Here is a 16332-nt window from a genome sequence, read left to right as displayed (position 1 = left end):
GAAGTCTTGTATTAATACTGGGCTTGAGGCACAAGATGGCAGATGTGCCCAGTGCTGGGAGAATTAGTTAGGGAAGTGTGGAAAAAGGCTGTACTTTTTGCTTGTAAGGACCTATCCATACTCCACTGGGTAACATTGCCGCTTCTTTTCTTTGCCAGGTGTCCTCAACTCTGCTCCCCTGCTGCTGCCAGGAAGACATGCGTTGAATGCTGGTTTACTTGCTGCCAGTGTTGGTGGTATGATCCCATACATGCTGGACCCAAGCTACACAACCGGCATGACATGCCTGGGCTCTGTGACCGCCCTCTCTGCTGTTATGGTAGGTCACGACCAGATGTGTGGACGAATAGTCATCCTGCTGCTTGGGAGACCTAAGCCTAGTCATGTTTGACAGTCTGGTTTCCCAGGAAGCTCAACCTTCATACACTCTGTGTCTGTTAATGCTGGACTTCAAGCCAAGAAAGAATTGCCATTGAACTGAAGGCAGAAAAGTACTACAAGGCAATTTTGTGGGGTTAATATAGTGGGAAAGAGATAAAAAGGCATGGTTATAGGAAAATTGTAATTCTGTAGCAACTCCTAGATGTTTAGGACTAAGCACCACGTTGACAAGGACTATCCAAGATTAGCAAAAAGTTGGGTACAGATAGGTGGAGGGTGTAAAATAACTAAATATGCATTACTTGTCTTGAATTGCCTGCTTCGTCAGGGCTGCTGTTCCGGTTCTACCCCCGATCTCCGTGTACAGGGCTGCAGCGGTGGTATCATGTCAAACACTCGTGATCAGCCTTTTAATAGCCTCAGTTGACTGCAGTGATCAAATGTCGATGTGATGTCGGCGCTGCAAGCCCCGTAAAGAGACCGGCAGGGAGAACGGAAGGGCGGTGGCATTGTGTGTGGGTGATTTAACAGGTAAGTAATGCTTATTGTCTTATTTTACACCACCCTTTGCTTGTGCCCCACTTTTCCCTAGCCTGGGACAACCCCTTTTGTGTTAAATCTTTCAAAAATTTGCAGTCTGTGGAGGACTTGGCATTACCCTCCAGTATGGACCCAGAAATGACAAGGTGGAGATTCTCTTTACAGCACATTAGAGCAGATTTTGGTTGAACTTATAGATACTTCGGCCCCCAGTGCAGCAATATGTGACTTTTTCTGATGACCACAATAGACACAGGCAGATGTTATCGTTACAATAGGCCATCAGTATAAGATTGGTAGGGACTCTGCACCCTCAGCTATTTGAAGGGGCACTGGCTCTCCACTGAGTACTTCTTCCCCTCCATACTTTTAAAGGTGTTTTATGACTTTTTTTTTTTATACTGATGACCTATCTTCTGGAAAGATTCAGTAGCTTCTGGCAGCCTACACTAGGCCATTGAAGTGGTGTTCATCTACCTAGGTGCAGCTCAGCTCCATTCACATGAATAGCTGCAATACCAATCTCAGCCACTATACAATGTACGGCGCCATGCTTGGTAAGCTGTTAGGAGGCAGCAGCCTGAGAGCCTTGTTCTCCTCGAACAGCTGATCGGTGGGTGTTCTGGGCGTCAGACCTCCAATCTGTATGAAAAAAGTAAAAAGCTGTGTCTGATATTACCGCCTAGTCCCTTTTCCTGTTATAAAATGAAGCTGAAAGGACTTGTAATACCAGTCACAACGGCTACAAAACTCCGAACCATGTCTGGTTAACTTTGTAGAGGCCATTTTATATGGCTAATTGATGGGGGTGCCGAGAGTCTGGCCCCACCTATCAGATTCAGGATACGCCATCAGTCAGTGTCCTTTTTGTGTTTGTCACAGGGCGTCACCCTGACGGCAGCCATTGGTGGAGCTGACATGCCTGTGGTCATTACAGTGCTGAACAGTTATTCTGGATGGGCCCTGTGTGCTGAAGGATTCCTGCTGAATAACAACTTGCTGACCATCGTTGGTGCTCTCATTGGTTCCTCTGGAGCAATCCTGTCTTACATCATGTGCGTGGTAAGTATAAGAGCAGACGAGTACATGGGACAACGCGTATCCTAATACACTGTGTATCATGGAATTGCCTGTATAGCTATTGTCTGACGTCATTCTAAGTACATATATTACTCACCAGAGATAAAGCTGTCAAATGTGTCCTACTTTATTTTAATATTTTTTGGGTCAAAACCATTGTAATGATAGGGTCGCCATTATGGTCTGTTTAGCGGTTGAGGTTGCCAGATGGGGCCAGAGGCAGCCAGCGCTTCAGAAGTAAAACGGGCTCTTCCTGTTTAAACCACACACAGTCGGAAAAAAAACCTTTCTCGCCCATATTCCTTGGGGGACACAGGAAACCATGGGTATAGCTCTGCTCCCTAGGAGGCGTGACACTAAGCGAAAGCTGTAAGCCCCTCCTCCATCAGCTATACCCTTCAGCCTGGAGAAGAGACTGCCAGTTTTTGCTTAGTGTCCAAGGAGGCAAGACACCCCCTGCTTATGCAGGGTTGTTATCCTATGATTTTTATTTTTTACGTATTTGTTGTTTTTAACTCGGTTTTTTTCTACCTACAGGGACAACAGAGGCGCATTAGACCCCTCTGTTTCTCCCGGGGTTGAGTTGCGCCAGTGCCGGTAATTCCGCACTGCCGCCTCCCCCACAGAAGACAAGGTGGACCAGGGCAGCCTCGCTCCCCTGCGTCCCGCCAGCTCAGGGTCGCCCGCACGCCAAGTCCCTCCCCCGGCTTCCTGCCACCGCGGTGCCAGGAGCTGAAGGGGCGACCCCGCTGGATGGACTGAGGGCGAAGACAGCATATGGTGAGAGTGGCTGCTCCAGCCTCCCCTTCCTCCCTCCCACCGCTGCTACCAACATGGCCACTGTTGACCACTGCTGCGGACAACCCACCCCCCCGCCGCCCCCCCCCCCCCCCCCCCCCCCCCCCCCCCCCCGCCCGCATATCGGGACGTTACCGGGCATAGTTGGAGGGCAGTCTATCTGGGCAAGTCCTAGAACGCTGCCTTACAGGGGACGGCTGCAGACATGCAAGCCGTCTGCTACATCTAGGCGCGGTGGGAGCCGTTTTCCTGGCATGAACGGCGCCATGTCAGGGCCGGCATTTCAACATCCTTGGGGGTTAAAATCATTTTGCCGCGCGCGCGCGGCTCTGCTTCGGCTTCAGCGCGGCAGAGGGGGGGCGGAGCTTCCTTACACATCCAGCTCCGTGCTGCTGCGCTCCGCTACTTCCGGGTTCATCTCTCTGCCGTGCGATCCTGAAGCCTTTCAGCTCCGTGCTGCTGCCTCTCCTCCACAGCCTCCTCAGTCTGTTCCCCTTACAGCTGCCGCTTGTATCATCGGGTCTGGTAGGACTGTTTAACCCCCTCCGTGCCACAGTACTGTTGCTTTAAAGTGCAACATCTTTCCACCATGTCAGACCCTTCTGCAGCCGCCAAGCCATGGTACCATGCCTGTACCGCTTGTAGGGAACCCTTTCCCCGGGGGCAGTCTGATCCGCACTGTACTGCATGCCGAGCTCCACCGCAGCCTCAGTCGCCCGCTGTGTCGCTCCCTGCTTCCTCTGACCCGCCTGACTGGGCTAGATCCCTGTCCCAGGCCGTGGAAAGCCTCACTCATGTCGTGGGCCGCCTAATAGACAGGCCACCTACCCCGCAGGACGCCACTCTGACTGTCGCGCCCTCCGGGTCCACTGCTTCTGCCGCTGCAGCGGGTTCATCTTCTCCTAGTGACCCCTCCCGAGCTAGGCACTCTCAGAAGCGTATTAGAGTAGAGCGAGCCTCCTCCTCGGATGCCTCCCTCTCCCCGCCACGCGTGCGCACCCAGACGAGCCTCTCCTCTCCAAAGGATTCGCTCTCTGAAGGTGAATTGGCGGCTTCAGATTTGGAAATGGACTCGGCCCTGCCGTCCAAGCTAGCCTCAGCGATGGGTCAACTCATCTCTGATATACGTGACACCTTTAAGGTGCAGGATGACCCCCCTAGCTCGGACGCAGCTAGCGTCTCCTTTATCAGACCCAGGCAGGCCTCAAAAGTCTTTCCAATCCACTCTGATTTCTCCTCTGTGGTGTCTAAGGCTTGGGCTCGCCCGGACGCCCGTTTTGTCAACCCAAAGAAGCTGGACATTTGCTATCCTTTTCCAGCCGATGTCGTGGCCACCTGGTCTTCCCCACCCAAGGTAGACCCCCCTGTGGCCCGGCTGTCAAAGAACACGGCCATCCCTGTTCCCGACGGGTCCTCTCTTCAGTCAGCGGAGGACCGTCGCATGGAGACCCTGTCCAAGGGCATTTTTGCTGCCTCCGGTTCTGCCCTCAGACCGGTTTTTGCCTCTGCTTGGGCAGGGAAAGCAATCTCTGCTTGGGGTACGCAGCTGGAACAGGAGTTGGACTCGGACATCCCCATCCAGGACCTACGTTCCTTGGCCCAGCTTATTATTCGGGCCGGGAATTTTGTCTGTGAGGCCTCCCTTGATGCGGGAGCCCTTATTGCGCGCTCCTCCGCCCTGGCAGTTGCCGTCAGGAGGGAGCTCTGGCTGAAGGTCTGGAAAGCGGACGCTGCCTCCAAACGTTCCTTGGCGGGGCTACCGTTTGTGGGTTCCCGCCTTTTCGGGGTCCGCTTAGACGAACTTATTTCAGAGGCCACGGGTGGTAAAAGCACCCATCTTCCTCAACCCCAAGCCAGGGGCGCCCCCCGCGGACGCCCTGGTGCGTCTCGTTTTCGGTCCTCCCGCAGGGCCTCTGGGGCTCCCACCACAGCTGCCGCTTCGGCTCCTCCCCAGGACAAGCGTAGGAAGCCGTTTTTTCGGGCGCAGCCCTCCTGGCGCAAGCCGCAGGCTGCCCGCACACCCGCGGCAAAACAGTCCTCTGCCTGAAGGCGCGCCCCCACCCACCCGGGTGGGGGGCCGGCTCCTCCTTTTCAAGGACGTCTGGATGGCTCACGTCTCCGACGCCTGGGCCCTCGAAATTGTGTCCTCCGGATACAAAATCGAATTTGCATCCTTCCCTCCGGATCGGTTCTTTCGCTCCCGCCCCACGCGAGACCCGAAAGACGCGGCCGCGTTCTCCGCGGCCGTTCAAGCTTTACTGGACAGGGGGGTGATTACCCCCGTTCCTCTAGAGGAAAGATTCCAAGGGTTCTACTCGAACCTCTTTGTAGTTCCCAAGAAGGGAGGTTCGGTGCGGCCCATTTTGGACCTCAAAAAGCTCAACCGTTTTCTCCTCCTTCGACGGTTTCGGATGGAGTCCCTCCGCTCCGCGGTGGCTTCCCTGGAGCAGGGAGATTTCATGTCTTCCATCGATATACAGGATGCCTACCTCCATGTTCCGGTAGCCCAGTGTCACCATCGCTTCCTTCGATTCGCCGTGGGGGACCTCCACTTCCAATTTGTCGCCCTTCCCTTTGGACTGGCAACAGCCCCCCGGGTGTTCACCAAGGTCCTGGCCCCGGTTTTAGCCTTACTCCGTTCCAGGGGTGTTTTTCTGCTACCGTACTTGGACGATATCCTCATCAAGGCTCCGTCCCTTTCTCAAGCGGTTGCCAGCGTGGATCTCACTCTAGAGACTCTGGCGAGGTTTGGTTGGGTCATCAACTTCCCCAAGTCCTCCCTTCCCCCCTCCAGACAACTCGTCTTCCTGGGAATGCTTTTAGACACGGGAGCGGCGGAGGTACGTCTTCCCTCGGAAAAACGTCTGATCCTCCGTGGGGCGGTTCGGGGTCTCCTTCTCCACCGTCGACCGTCCTTCCGCTTCTGCATGCGGGTATTGGGGCAGATGGTTGCCTGCTTCGAGGCGATCCCATTTGCGCAGTTTCACTCCCGCCCTCTCCAACGGGCGATCCTCTCCTCCTGGGACAAATCGCCGCAGTCTCTGGATCATCCCTTCCATCTGTCGCCTCCGGTGCGGTCATCTCTCCGCTGGTGGTTACAGTCCCCTCTTCTGGGCAGGTCCTTTCTGCCACTCAACTGGTTGGTGGTTACAACCGATGCCAGTCTCTCGGGCTGGGGAGGCGTGTTTCCTCCCCGATCCGTCCAGGGCATTTGGTCTCCATCGGAGTCCAAACTCTCGATCAATGTCCTGGAACTGAGAGCGGCCCTTCTGTCTCTACGACACTGGACTCATCTGCTGAAGGGTCATCCAGTTCGTGTACAATCAGACAACGCCACGGCCGTGGCGTACATAAACCACCAGGGGGGCACTCGCAGCGCTGCAGCGATGCGGGAGGTCACCAGCATTCTCCGTTGGGCGGAAGCCCACGTCCCGGCCCTATCTGCAATTTTTATTCCAGGGGTGGACAATTGGGCGGCGGACTTCCTCAGTCGCACCACCGTCGACCCCGGCGAGTGGTCTCTTCACCCGGAGGTATTCGAGGCCATTTGCCTTCGTTGGGGCATTCCAGACGTGGACCTCATGGCCTCAAAATTCAATCACAAGGTCCCCGCCTATCTGTCCAGGGCCAGGGATCCGGGAGCTTGCGGAGCCGACGCCCTCGTTCTTCCTTGGCGAGGCTTCGCGCGCCCATACATATTCCCTCCCATCCCTCTCCTGCCCAAGGTCCTTCGGAAGATCGCGGCGGAAGGCGTCTCGGTGATTCTGGTCGCTCCGGACTGGCCCCGCCGGTCTTGGTATGCCGACCTCATGCTGCTCCTGGCAGACGCGCCCTGGCCACTGCCCGCCAGGGAAGATCTTCTCTCTCTGGGACCGATCTTCCACCCGCGTTTAGGGTCCCTACGTTTGACGGCGTGGTTGTTGAGACCACCGTCCTGACACGTAGGGGTTTTTCTGCGGATGTCGTCCGCACCATGATCCGCGCCCGTAAGCCGTCCTCTTCTAGGATCTATTATAGGACCTGGAGGACTTTTTTGGGGTTCTGTGCCGATCTGGGGATTCCTCCGCTCCGCTTTTCTCTCCCCACCGTTTTGTCCTTCCTGCAGAGCGGACTGGCCCAAGGTCTAGGCCTTAGTTCTTTGAAGGGTCAGGTATCTGCGCTGTCCATTTTGTTTCAGCGCCCACTGGCCCCCCTTGGTCCTGTCAAGACCTTCCTTCAGGGCGTGGCTCACGCGGTTCCCCCGTATCGCCCTCCGGCACCGCCCTGGGACCTGAACCTGGTTCTCTCAGCGCTCCAGGCTTCTCCTTTCGAGCCTCTGCGGACGGTTTCCTTGCGACTTCTGTCCTGCAAGGTTATTTTCCTGGTAGCCATCACCTCTCTTCGGAGGGTGTCCGAATTGGCTGCACTCTCCTGTCTGGAACCTTTCCTAGTGTTCCACCAGGACAAGGTGGTTCTTCGTCCGGTCCCTTCCTTCCTTCCTAAGGTGGTCTCCGCCTTTCATCTGAACGAGGACATCGTTCTCCCCTCTTTGTGTCCTTCCCCTTCCCATCCGCGGGAGAGGAAGCTTCATCGCCTGGACGTTGTCAGGGCGCTCAAGATTACCTGGAAGTAACCAGCTCTTTCAGGCATACTGACTCGCTCTTTGTGGTCCCGGAAGGGTCGCGCAGAGGGATGGCGGCATCCAAAGTTGCTATCGCTCGTTTTGTCAAGATGGCTGTTACTGAGGCTTATCTCGCCAAGGGCAGGGTTCCTCCCCTTGGTGTTACCGCTCACTCCACTAGAGCGGTCGGGGCTTCCTGGGCTCAGAGAAATCGGGCTTCTTCGGAGCAGATTTGCAAGGCGGCCACTTGGTCCTCCTTGCACACCTTCACCAAGTTCTACAGGGTGCATACTCATGCGTCGGCTGACGCTGCTTTAGGCCGTCTGGTGTTGCAGGCGGCAGTTGATTGATGCCTCTGGCGTTGGTTGAGTTTGTTCTGGTCCCTCCCTTCTGGGACTGCTCTGGAACGTCCCATGGTTTCCTGTGTCCCCCAAGGAATATGGGCGAGAAAAGGAGACTTTTGTATTACTTACCAGTAAAGTCTCTTTCTCGCTCTTCCTTGGGGGACACAGCACCCGCCCTTCATTGGGTTACAGTTGTGGTTCCGGCTTGGTTGCCCCCGTTGGGGCTCGACAGTTCTTTTTCCGGTTGGTGGTTATCTTTCACTACTTGGACACGCAACTGGCAGTCTCTTCTCCAGGCTGAAGGGTATAGCTGATGGAGGAGGGGCTTACAGCTTTCGCTTAGTGTCACGCCTCCTAGGGAGCAGAGCTATACCCATGGTTTCCTGTGTCCCCCAAGGAAGAGCGAGAAAGAGACTTTACTGGTAAGTAATACAAAAGTCTCCTTTTCCTGCCCCTAAAATAATTATTATTTCAAAGAAGCGAGTTGATGCAAGCTTTAATGAGTCCGAGAATCCAGTAAATCTGCAGCCTTTAATGCTTTCCCCTGGCTGATGACTAAGGGGTTAAATGCGGCGGCGTGCTTTGATGTCAGAAGTGGCTTGATGGGCAGGGGAAGCATGTAAATGAGGGGATCTGCATCAAATTTGCGGCTGTCTTCCATATTGTGTGCTTTTAATCAGTGTCATCTTTAATTGCTTTACTTTAAAGCCTACAGATAACACGTTTGTTTACCTCCGAGTCATGTAATGGCTGCGCGGTGAATTCTAATTTTTCTAAACCGGTTGATTTGTGCGGAAAAGTTGCTAAGTCTCGTAAAAATCAAAATAATTAAGGGCGTGTACGTGGCTTATGGAAATGCACAAAATCAGACTCTTTTTGAGAAAACCTAATGACAGGCAATGCCCTCTGTTTACCGTCACTGCCCCCAAGTGCTGGGATTACCCAATATTACCGCCCCTCCCTCGTACCCTGGACCACACTAACAGTCATTGCATAGAAGCTAATTGACCATAAAGTCTAATGATGTCATAACTGCTATTGGCGGGCCGAGAAGATATTTTTTTGTTTGTTTTCTATTTAGACCATCAGTGTAATTTGTGTCCAGGCTCCTGTCTGCGCTCTTCCTTGTATTACAGACGACTGATTTACAGTTTTCAAGTGTGTCTGCTTGTAAAAAGACATTGCAAAATTGGTAAGAGCTGTGTGGTTATCCTCCACTATGAGAGTGTTCCAAATGCAGACCGTGCTAGCATCTGTATACCACCCAGTAAAAGTCTTAAAACTTCAGTATTCCCCCCCCCCACCACATAAATGAACGATCCCGGCTGGATCTTATCAAGAGTCTTAGGCTATTTTCACACTGCCGTTTCTGGGTCCGCCTGTGAGATCCGTTTCAAGGCTCTCACAAGCGGCCCAAAACGTATCAGTTTAGCCCCAATGCATTCTGAAGGGATGCGGATCCGTTCAGAATGCATCAGTTTGGCTCCGTTCCGCCTCCATTCCGCTCTGGAGGCGGACACCAAAACGCTGCTTGCAGCGTTTTGGTGTCCGCCTGGCGGTCCGGAGCCAAACAGATCCGTCCTGACTTACAGTGTAAGTCAATGGGGACGGATCCGTTTACATTGACACAATATTGATGCAATTGTCCCCCGTTGACTTTTAATGTAGTCAGGAGTCCCTATTAATATACCATCGGATCGGAGTTTTCACCAATCCGATGGTATATTTTAACTTGAAGCGTCCCCATCACCATGGGAACGCCTCTATGTTAGAATATACCATCGGATTTGAGTTAGATCGTGAAAACTCAGATCCGACAGTATATTCTAACAGAGGCGTTCCCATAGTGATGGGGACGCTTCAAGTTAGAATATACTAAGAACTGTGGACACAACGGCCCCCCCTTACAGGGGGCTGTGATCCGCACAATTAACCCCTCAGGTGCCGCAAAGATCAGGTGCCAGACCCCCCTCAGTATTAAAATCATTAGTGGCCAGTGCGGCCCCCCCCCTTCCCTATTAAAATATTAAAATCATTGGTGGCTAGTGCGGCCCACCCACCCCCTATTAAAATTGATGTCCAGTGCGGCCCCCCCCCCCCAATTAGAATCATTGGTTAGCAACCCCCCTCCCCCACCCACCCATCATTGGTGGCAGCGGAGCGGCAGTTCCGATCGGAGTCCCAGTTTAATTGCTGGGGCTCCGATCAGTTACCATGGCAGCCAGGACGCTACTGCAGTCCTGGCTGCCATGGTTACTTAGCACTTTTAGCAGCATTATACTTACATGCGCTGTCTGTGGCCAGCCGGCGCTCCTCCTACTGGTGAGTGACAGGTCTGTGCGGCGCATTGCTTATAGCACAGACCTGTCACTTACCAGTAGGAGGAGGGGCCGGCCGGCCACAAACAGCGCATGTAAGTATAATGCTGCTAAAAGTGCTAAGTAACCATGGCAGCCAGGACTGCAGTAGCATCCTGGCTGCCATGGTAACCGATCGGAGCCCCAGCGATTAAACTAGGACTCCGATCGGAACTGCCGCTCCGCTGCCACAAATGATTGGGGGGGGGGGGGGGGGGGGGTTTTTTTTTTTTTAACCTGTGGCCACTGCCACCAATGATTTTAATTAGGGGTGGGGGGGGGAGAGGGGGGTCTGGCTCCTGGCAGCACCCGATCGCTTTGCCAGGCAGCAGGGGGCAGTTATGTACACAGTTCTTAGTATATTTTAACTTGAAGCGTCTCTATCACCATGGGAACGCCTCTGTGTTAGAATATACTGTCGGATCTGAGTTTTCACGATCGTGAATACTCAGATCTGAAAAAGCTAAACTATTTTACGTTTATAACCATGTTTTAACGGAAAATAATAAAGTGAAGTTCGGGTCCCCATTGACAGACTTTTTTTTTTTACTAAAGTTATGCAGACGGATCCGTACTGAACGGATACCATTGTTTGCATTTATAGGTGCGGATCCGTCTGTGCAGATACCAGACGGATCCGCACCTAGCACAGGTGTGAAAGTAGCCTTACATTATCCTGCAGCGCCACAACAGGGGAAAACTAAGCATTGCGTGGTTCCCATTGAAGTCAGTAGGCTGCCTGTGCAGTGCATGGAGGTGTTGGGTCCTCCAGAGAAATACTGTCTGCTCTGGAAAATAGGTCAGAGGCCTAAGAGGGTATGTCTATAATAGATAACCCCATGTAATAAAGCTTTTATTGACCTTGTGTCTACTGTACCTTTGCTTATATGATGTTTATGGAGGCAGGCAGTATTGAGGATTGTAGGTTAACCCGTTCCAACCCATGCCATAATAGTACAGAGCAGGCAGGAGTCTGCAGCGCTCTTGCGCTGGGTCAGGACTTCAGCTAGAATACATGATGGCGATACTGGCGTTTTATATCACTGTGTAGACCGAGATCAAAGCAGATTGCACTAAACAAAATGGAAATAAAGTGATCCCTTTTTGACTTTATCACAGGGATGTCCAGTGATGTGATCTGGGCTCATATGCAGACAGCCCTGGGTCCATTGAAAGGACTTCAGGGCTGCCTGGTAGGGTAAACTCCCATTATGGGACTTCAAAAAGTGTAAATTAAAATATCTGTGAAAAAAGTATAACATTATTTAGGTATTTATATATTTATGCACTTTTATATAGTGCTGCTATATTCCGCAGCACTTTACAGACATTAGCATCACTCTGTTTCCAATGGGGCTCACAATCTAAGGTCCCTATCAGTATGTCTTTGGAGCGTCTATATGTCTATAGTGTTAATATATTTTATTGAATAGCTGTTACGAAGCAGCAGTACTATTCACTTACTGGTTACTGCTGTAATAAGCTGGCCGTTTTGTTATTTTAGGTGGTTAATGAATGGTATAAAAACCATTTTTGTTTTTGCTTTTTAATTTTATAAATATCAAAATAAAGTACAGTTATTCTTACCTGTGTGAAGTTGGCACCCCATGTTCTTAAATTTCAAAAAGAAATACACCATTCGTTTGTGCTGCGTTTGTGCCGCAAAAATTAACGTTTGTGTCGGTTCGGTTCCTAAGATATCGCGAGTTAGATTTTTGTGAAGCCCCGCCCACTTTCCACCCCATGTTTTTAAATTTCAAAAAGAAATACACCATTCGTTTGTGCTGCAAAAATGAACGTTTGCGCCGCTTTGGTTTCCGAGGTATTGCACGCTTGATTTGCACCCCATGTTTTTAACCCTGACCCTAAACCCCCCAGGTGTGCTGCAGCTTGCCCCCCCCTCCCGCCCCCCACAACTATGCATCGCACACCCCACCGCTGATCAACTTCAGACGGTTGATCAGCGAGTTAGAATTTTTTTTAAAATATTTTTTTGTCTGTTAGGTTTAGGATAAGTTCGCGAACACCCGTCCCCCCCACACACACGCACACCAAATAAAGTTTATCACGCACACACACTCCCCTATGGCCCGCCGGATGTTCTGGGCTGAGGAGGCATACGCCCAGCTTGCCTCAGAGTCCGAGAGCCCCAGTGTCCCTTTGTCATCCGCGTCATCATCTAGCGATGATGATAAGACCCCAAGGTGGCGGAGACATCGCAGTCGACGATGCAACCGGGCATGCGGACCGTTGCCACGGTACCTCGCACAGGGACAGGGGTGATGCCGTTACCATGAATTGTGGACAGTACAAGGACATCCCTCTTGTCCTTATATCTGACCCGCAACAGGTTTCCACTGTTAAGGGCACGGGTCTCACCCCTGGGGATAGGTACCTGGAGGGGGTGGGTAGGGAGGCCGCATTGATTTTTCCGCACGGTCCCACAAGCAGACGTGGATCTGGCGACGAGGGACTGGAACAAGGGGATACTAGTATAAAAGTTATCCACGTACAGGTGGTAACCCTTATCTAGCAGTGGGTGCATAAGGTTTCCCGCTAACACCCAGAGTGGGGGGACATTCTGGGGGTTGAATACGGGATCTCGCCCCTCGTACACACGAAACTTGTAAGTGTACCCTGAGGTACTCTCGCAAAGTTTGTACAGCTTCACACCATACCTCGCCCGCTTAGAGGGAACATACTGGCGGAAAATGAGTCTCCCCTTGAAAGCAATGAGAGACTCCTCAACCGCGACCTCCCTTCCAGGTACATCGGCCTGCACAAATTTGGCCCCAAAGTGATCGATGACCGGCCTGATTTTGTACAGGCGGTCATAGGCAGGATCACCTTGGGGGGGACATGCTGCATTATCTGAATAATGCAGGCATTTCCGGATGGCCTCAAATCGGGTACGTGTCATGGCTGTACTGTAAAGTGGGGTCTGGTAGAGGACGTCCCCACTCCAGTAATGCCTGACACTAGGTTTCTTGACTAGGCCCATATGCAGCACGAGGCCCCAAAACGTCCTCATCTTGGCTGCACAGACCGAAGTCCGGCCACCGGGCCTAGCCAAAAAGGAGCCCGGGTGTTGAGCAATGAACTGTTGGGCATACAGGTTCGTCTGCTCCAACATCAGATTCACAAAGTGGTCACTGAAAAAAAGACTATAGTCGTATTCAGTGAAGCCCACTGTGGAAATCTGGATTCCTGGTTGGCCTACAAAATCAGGTATCACGGGCTCAAAACGCTCTGGGGTATACCAGACAAGTTCACCGGTAGGGGGCTCCGGTGGACTTAACTGGTGGGCCGGAAAACTAGTACGAGCCCCAGAGCTGCTTGTACTAGGGTGGGCCACAGGGTCCCTAGCATGGCGGTCCCCTTGCTCCGCCTGGCGGCGTCTCCGCCGCCTCGGGGGAGCATCATCATCGCTAGATGATGAGGAGGACGCTGATGACAAAAGGAAAGTGGGGTCATCCTCGTCCTCACTGGGGCTCTCGGACTCGGAGGCAAGCTGGGCGTATGCCTCCTCAGCCCAGAACATCCGGCGGGCCATAGGGGAGTGTGTGTGTGCGTGATAAACTTTATTTGGTGTGCGTGTGTGTAGGGGGACGGGTGTTTGCGAACTTATCCTAAACCTAACAGACAAAAAATAAAAAATAAAATAAAAAGGCCAAAAAATGTGAAATAAAAAATAAATAAAAATTCTAACTCTCTGATCAACCATCCGAAGTTGATCAGCGGAGGGGTGTGCGATGCGCTAACAGTGGCCGGACGCTAGGAGTCCCGGCCACAGTCAGCGTACGCAGAAAAAATAATATGCTTGTGCCCCAAAAAAAGTTGTGGGGAGGGGGGCAAGCTGCAGCACACCTGGTGGGGGGGTCTAGGGCCAGGGTTAAAAACATGAAGTGGAAAGTGGGCGGAGTTTCAGCAAATCAAGCGTGCAATATCTAGGAAACCAAAGCGGCGCAAACGTTCATTTTTGCAGCACAAACCAGCACAAATGCAGCACAAACGAATGGTGTATTTCTTTTTGAAATTTAAAAACATGGGGTGGAAAGTGGGCGGGGCTTCATAAAAATCTAACGCGCAATATCTCAGGAACCGAATCGGCACAAGCGTTCATTTTTGTGGCACAAACGCAGCACAAACGAATGGTGTATTTCTTTTTGACATTTAAGAACATGGGGTGCCAACTTCACACAGGTGTTATTCTTGCAGGAAAAACAAAGGCTTCATGCAAGTATGTCCTCATAAAATAAAAATTATGACCACCAGAATGTGGCAAGAAAAACACAAGGTTCTTAAAGGGGTTGTCAAAGATTTTTATTTTTGTTTTAATTTCCCCACCCAGTGGGACCTGTCAAAGACATATACTTGCCTGTTCCCCACTGCTGTGTTTTCACCGGACTTCTGGTCCCTAGCTGTAAACATCCAGCACGGACAGGGTTCACATGCGCCTCTGCAGCCAATGACTGGCCTCAACGTTGATGTGTGCATACGACCCAGCAATGGTATACCGCTAGGGGTGGAGACAGCCTGAACGCAGCATTGGGCAGCGAGTAAATAATGCACTCTTCACATGTTCTGCTGTTTGCGGGAGAAATTAAAGAAAAACCCAAAAAACTCCTGGTGGACAACCCCTTTGAGGGCTCATGCACACGACCGTATGTATTTTGCAGTCCGCAAAAATATGCTTGACATTGTATTGCGTAATTTTTTTTTCGGATCCACAGTAACAATGCCTACCCTTGTCCGCAAAACAGACCAGAATAGGACAAGTTCTATCTTTTTTGCGGAACGGCCATGCGGATATACGGAAACAGAATGCACACAGAGTCATTCCCGTTTTTTTGCGGACCTATTGAAGTGAATGGTCCCACAAACGGGCCGTGTGGATGAGCCTTAAAGGGATTCCGTCACTTCTTTTTACCCTATAGAGATGCGGACATGCACGGCTAGATCGCCTCTAGCATGTCCGCAATATACCTGTCCCATATCTGAGTGGTTTTATTGAGTGTAAAATATGATTTTATATATATATATGTAAATCAGCCTGGTAAGGAGCCCAAGGGGCTGCACTAACTGTTCTGGAGCCCAGCCACGTCCCCCTGTGAAGGGGCCTAGCACCGCCTGTATCCACGAATCTCCTCCTTGCTCGCGAAGTCAGATCGTCGTAATCTCGCGGTGCTCGAGCTTGCGCATGCGCAGTGTCGGCATAGTGTTCCTTCCCTGTGCTGGCATCAGCCTCAGGGAAGGAACTGCGCACCGCGAGATTACGGCGATCTGACTTTGTGAGCAAGGAGGAAATTCATGGATACAGGCGGTGCTGGGCTCCTTCACAGGGGGGCATGGCTGGGCTCCAGAACGGTTAGTGCAGCCCCTTACCAGGCTGGTTTACATATATATAAAATATGGGACAGGTATATTGCGGACATGCTAGCGGTGATCTAGCCGGTCATGTCCGCATCTCTATAGGGTAAAAAGAGGTGACAGAATCCCTTTAAGGCTGAAAATGTCTTGAAGAGTCAGTGCACTTTAAAATGTAAAGAGACCATGTTTTCTAAAGACAAATCTATCCAAGACCGGTACGCTGAAAGGGGGTCCCGGTAGCAGCCTAGGTCTTCATGATGCACCATGCTTACCTCCTCCTGGACTATAGATATATCTATCAAAACTCAAAGTATGCACTGAACAAATGCTTCATTTTAATAAACTACATTTATTAAATTATTTTACATCTTCTTTTTTATTTTTTATTTTTTTCCTTTTTCCGGCTTCAGTCTTGGCGACTATTAAAGTGCCCTGCAGTGATCTGTATTCAGTAACTCTCCTGTGCTGTCTTGTCGTCGTAGGCTGGTCTCGCCACAGTGGGGCAGCATTCAGACACTGCATAACCCGCTCCCTCGGCGAGCGGCCCCAGCGTACAGGATTATCTGCTGGAGATAATCTGTTACAGATGAGGAGGTGACAGTCGAAATATTTTGATTGCTCCAGCATTCCTCTTTGGAGAACATTTCGTATGACAGGCTGGATGCATAGTTGTTGTATTATCCAATGCTGTGCGTGTCTGGGGAGACCTTCCTCTGGGGACTCCAGCGCTGTTTGGCACTTTTGTGTCTGATGATGCAGACACGGAGTGATTAGATGCGTATAAGCAGATAATCTGCCAGGTCAGTCTGAGGCCACAGCAAGTGTGTGTCTGTGCGGAGCTGGAGTTGCCTGGCACATGTGT

General features: G+C 51.6%; 1 protein-coding gene across 2 annotated transcripts in view; it reads left to right on the top strand.

Moving 5' to 3' along the window:
* NNT (nicotinamide nucleotide transhydrogenase) overlaps positions 1–16332 on the top strand; it is a 116303-nt gene that overhangs the window by 68822 nt on the left and 31149 nt on the right. For both annotated transcript variants that reach the window (XM_040421271.1, XM_040421270.1), the window contains exons 16-17: positions 159–319; positions 1804–1983. In XM_040421271.1, the coding sequence (XP_040277205.1) occupies positions 159–319; positions 1804–1983 (341 nt within the window). The remainder of the gene's footprint in view (positions 1–158; positions 320–1803; positions 1984–16332) is intronic.

This window comes from Bufo bufo, chromosome 2 (assembly GCF_905171765.1).
Source record: "Bufo bufo chromosome 2, aBufBuf1.1, whole genome shotgun sequence".
NCBI lineage: Eukaryota > Metazoa > Chordata > Amphibia > Anura > Bufonidae > Bufo > Bufo bufo.
Note: the sequence above shows the minus strand (reverse complement) of the source record. Positions and strands in the feature narration are given on the sequence as shown.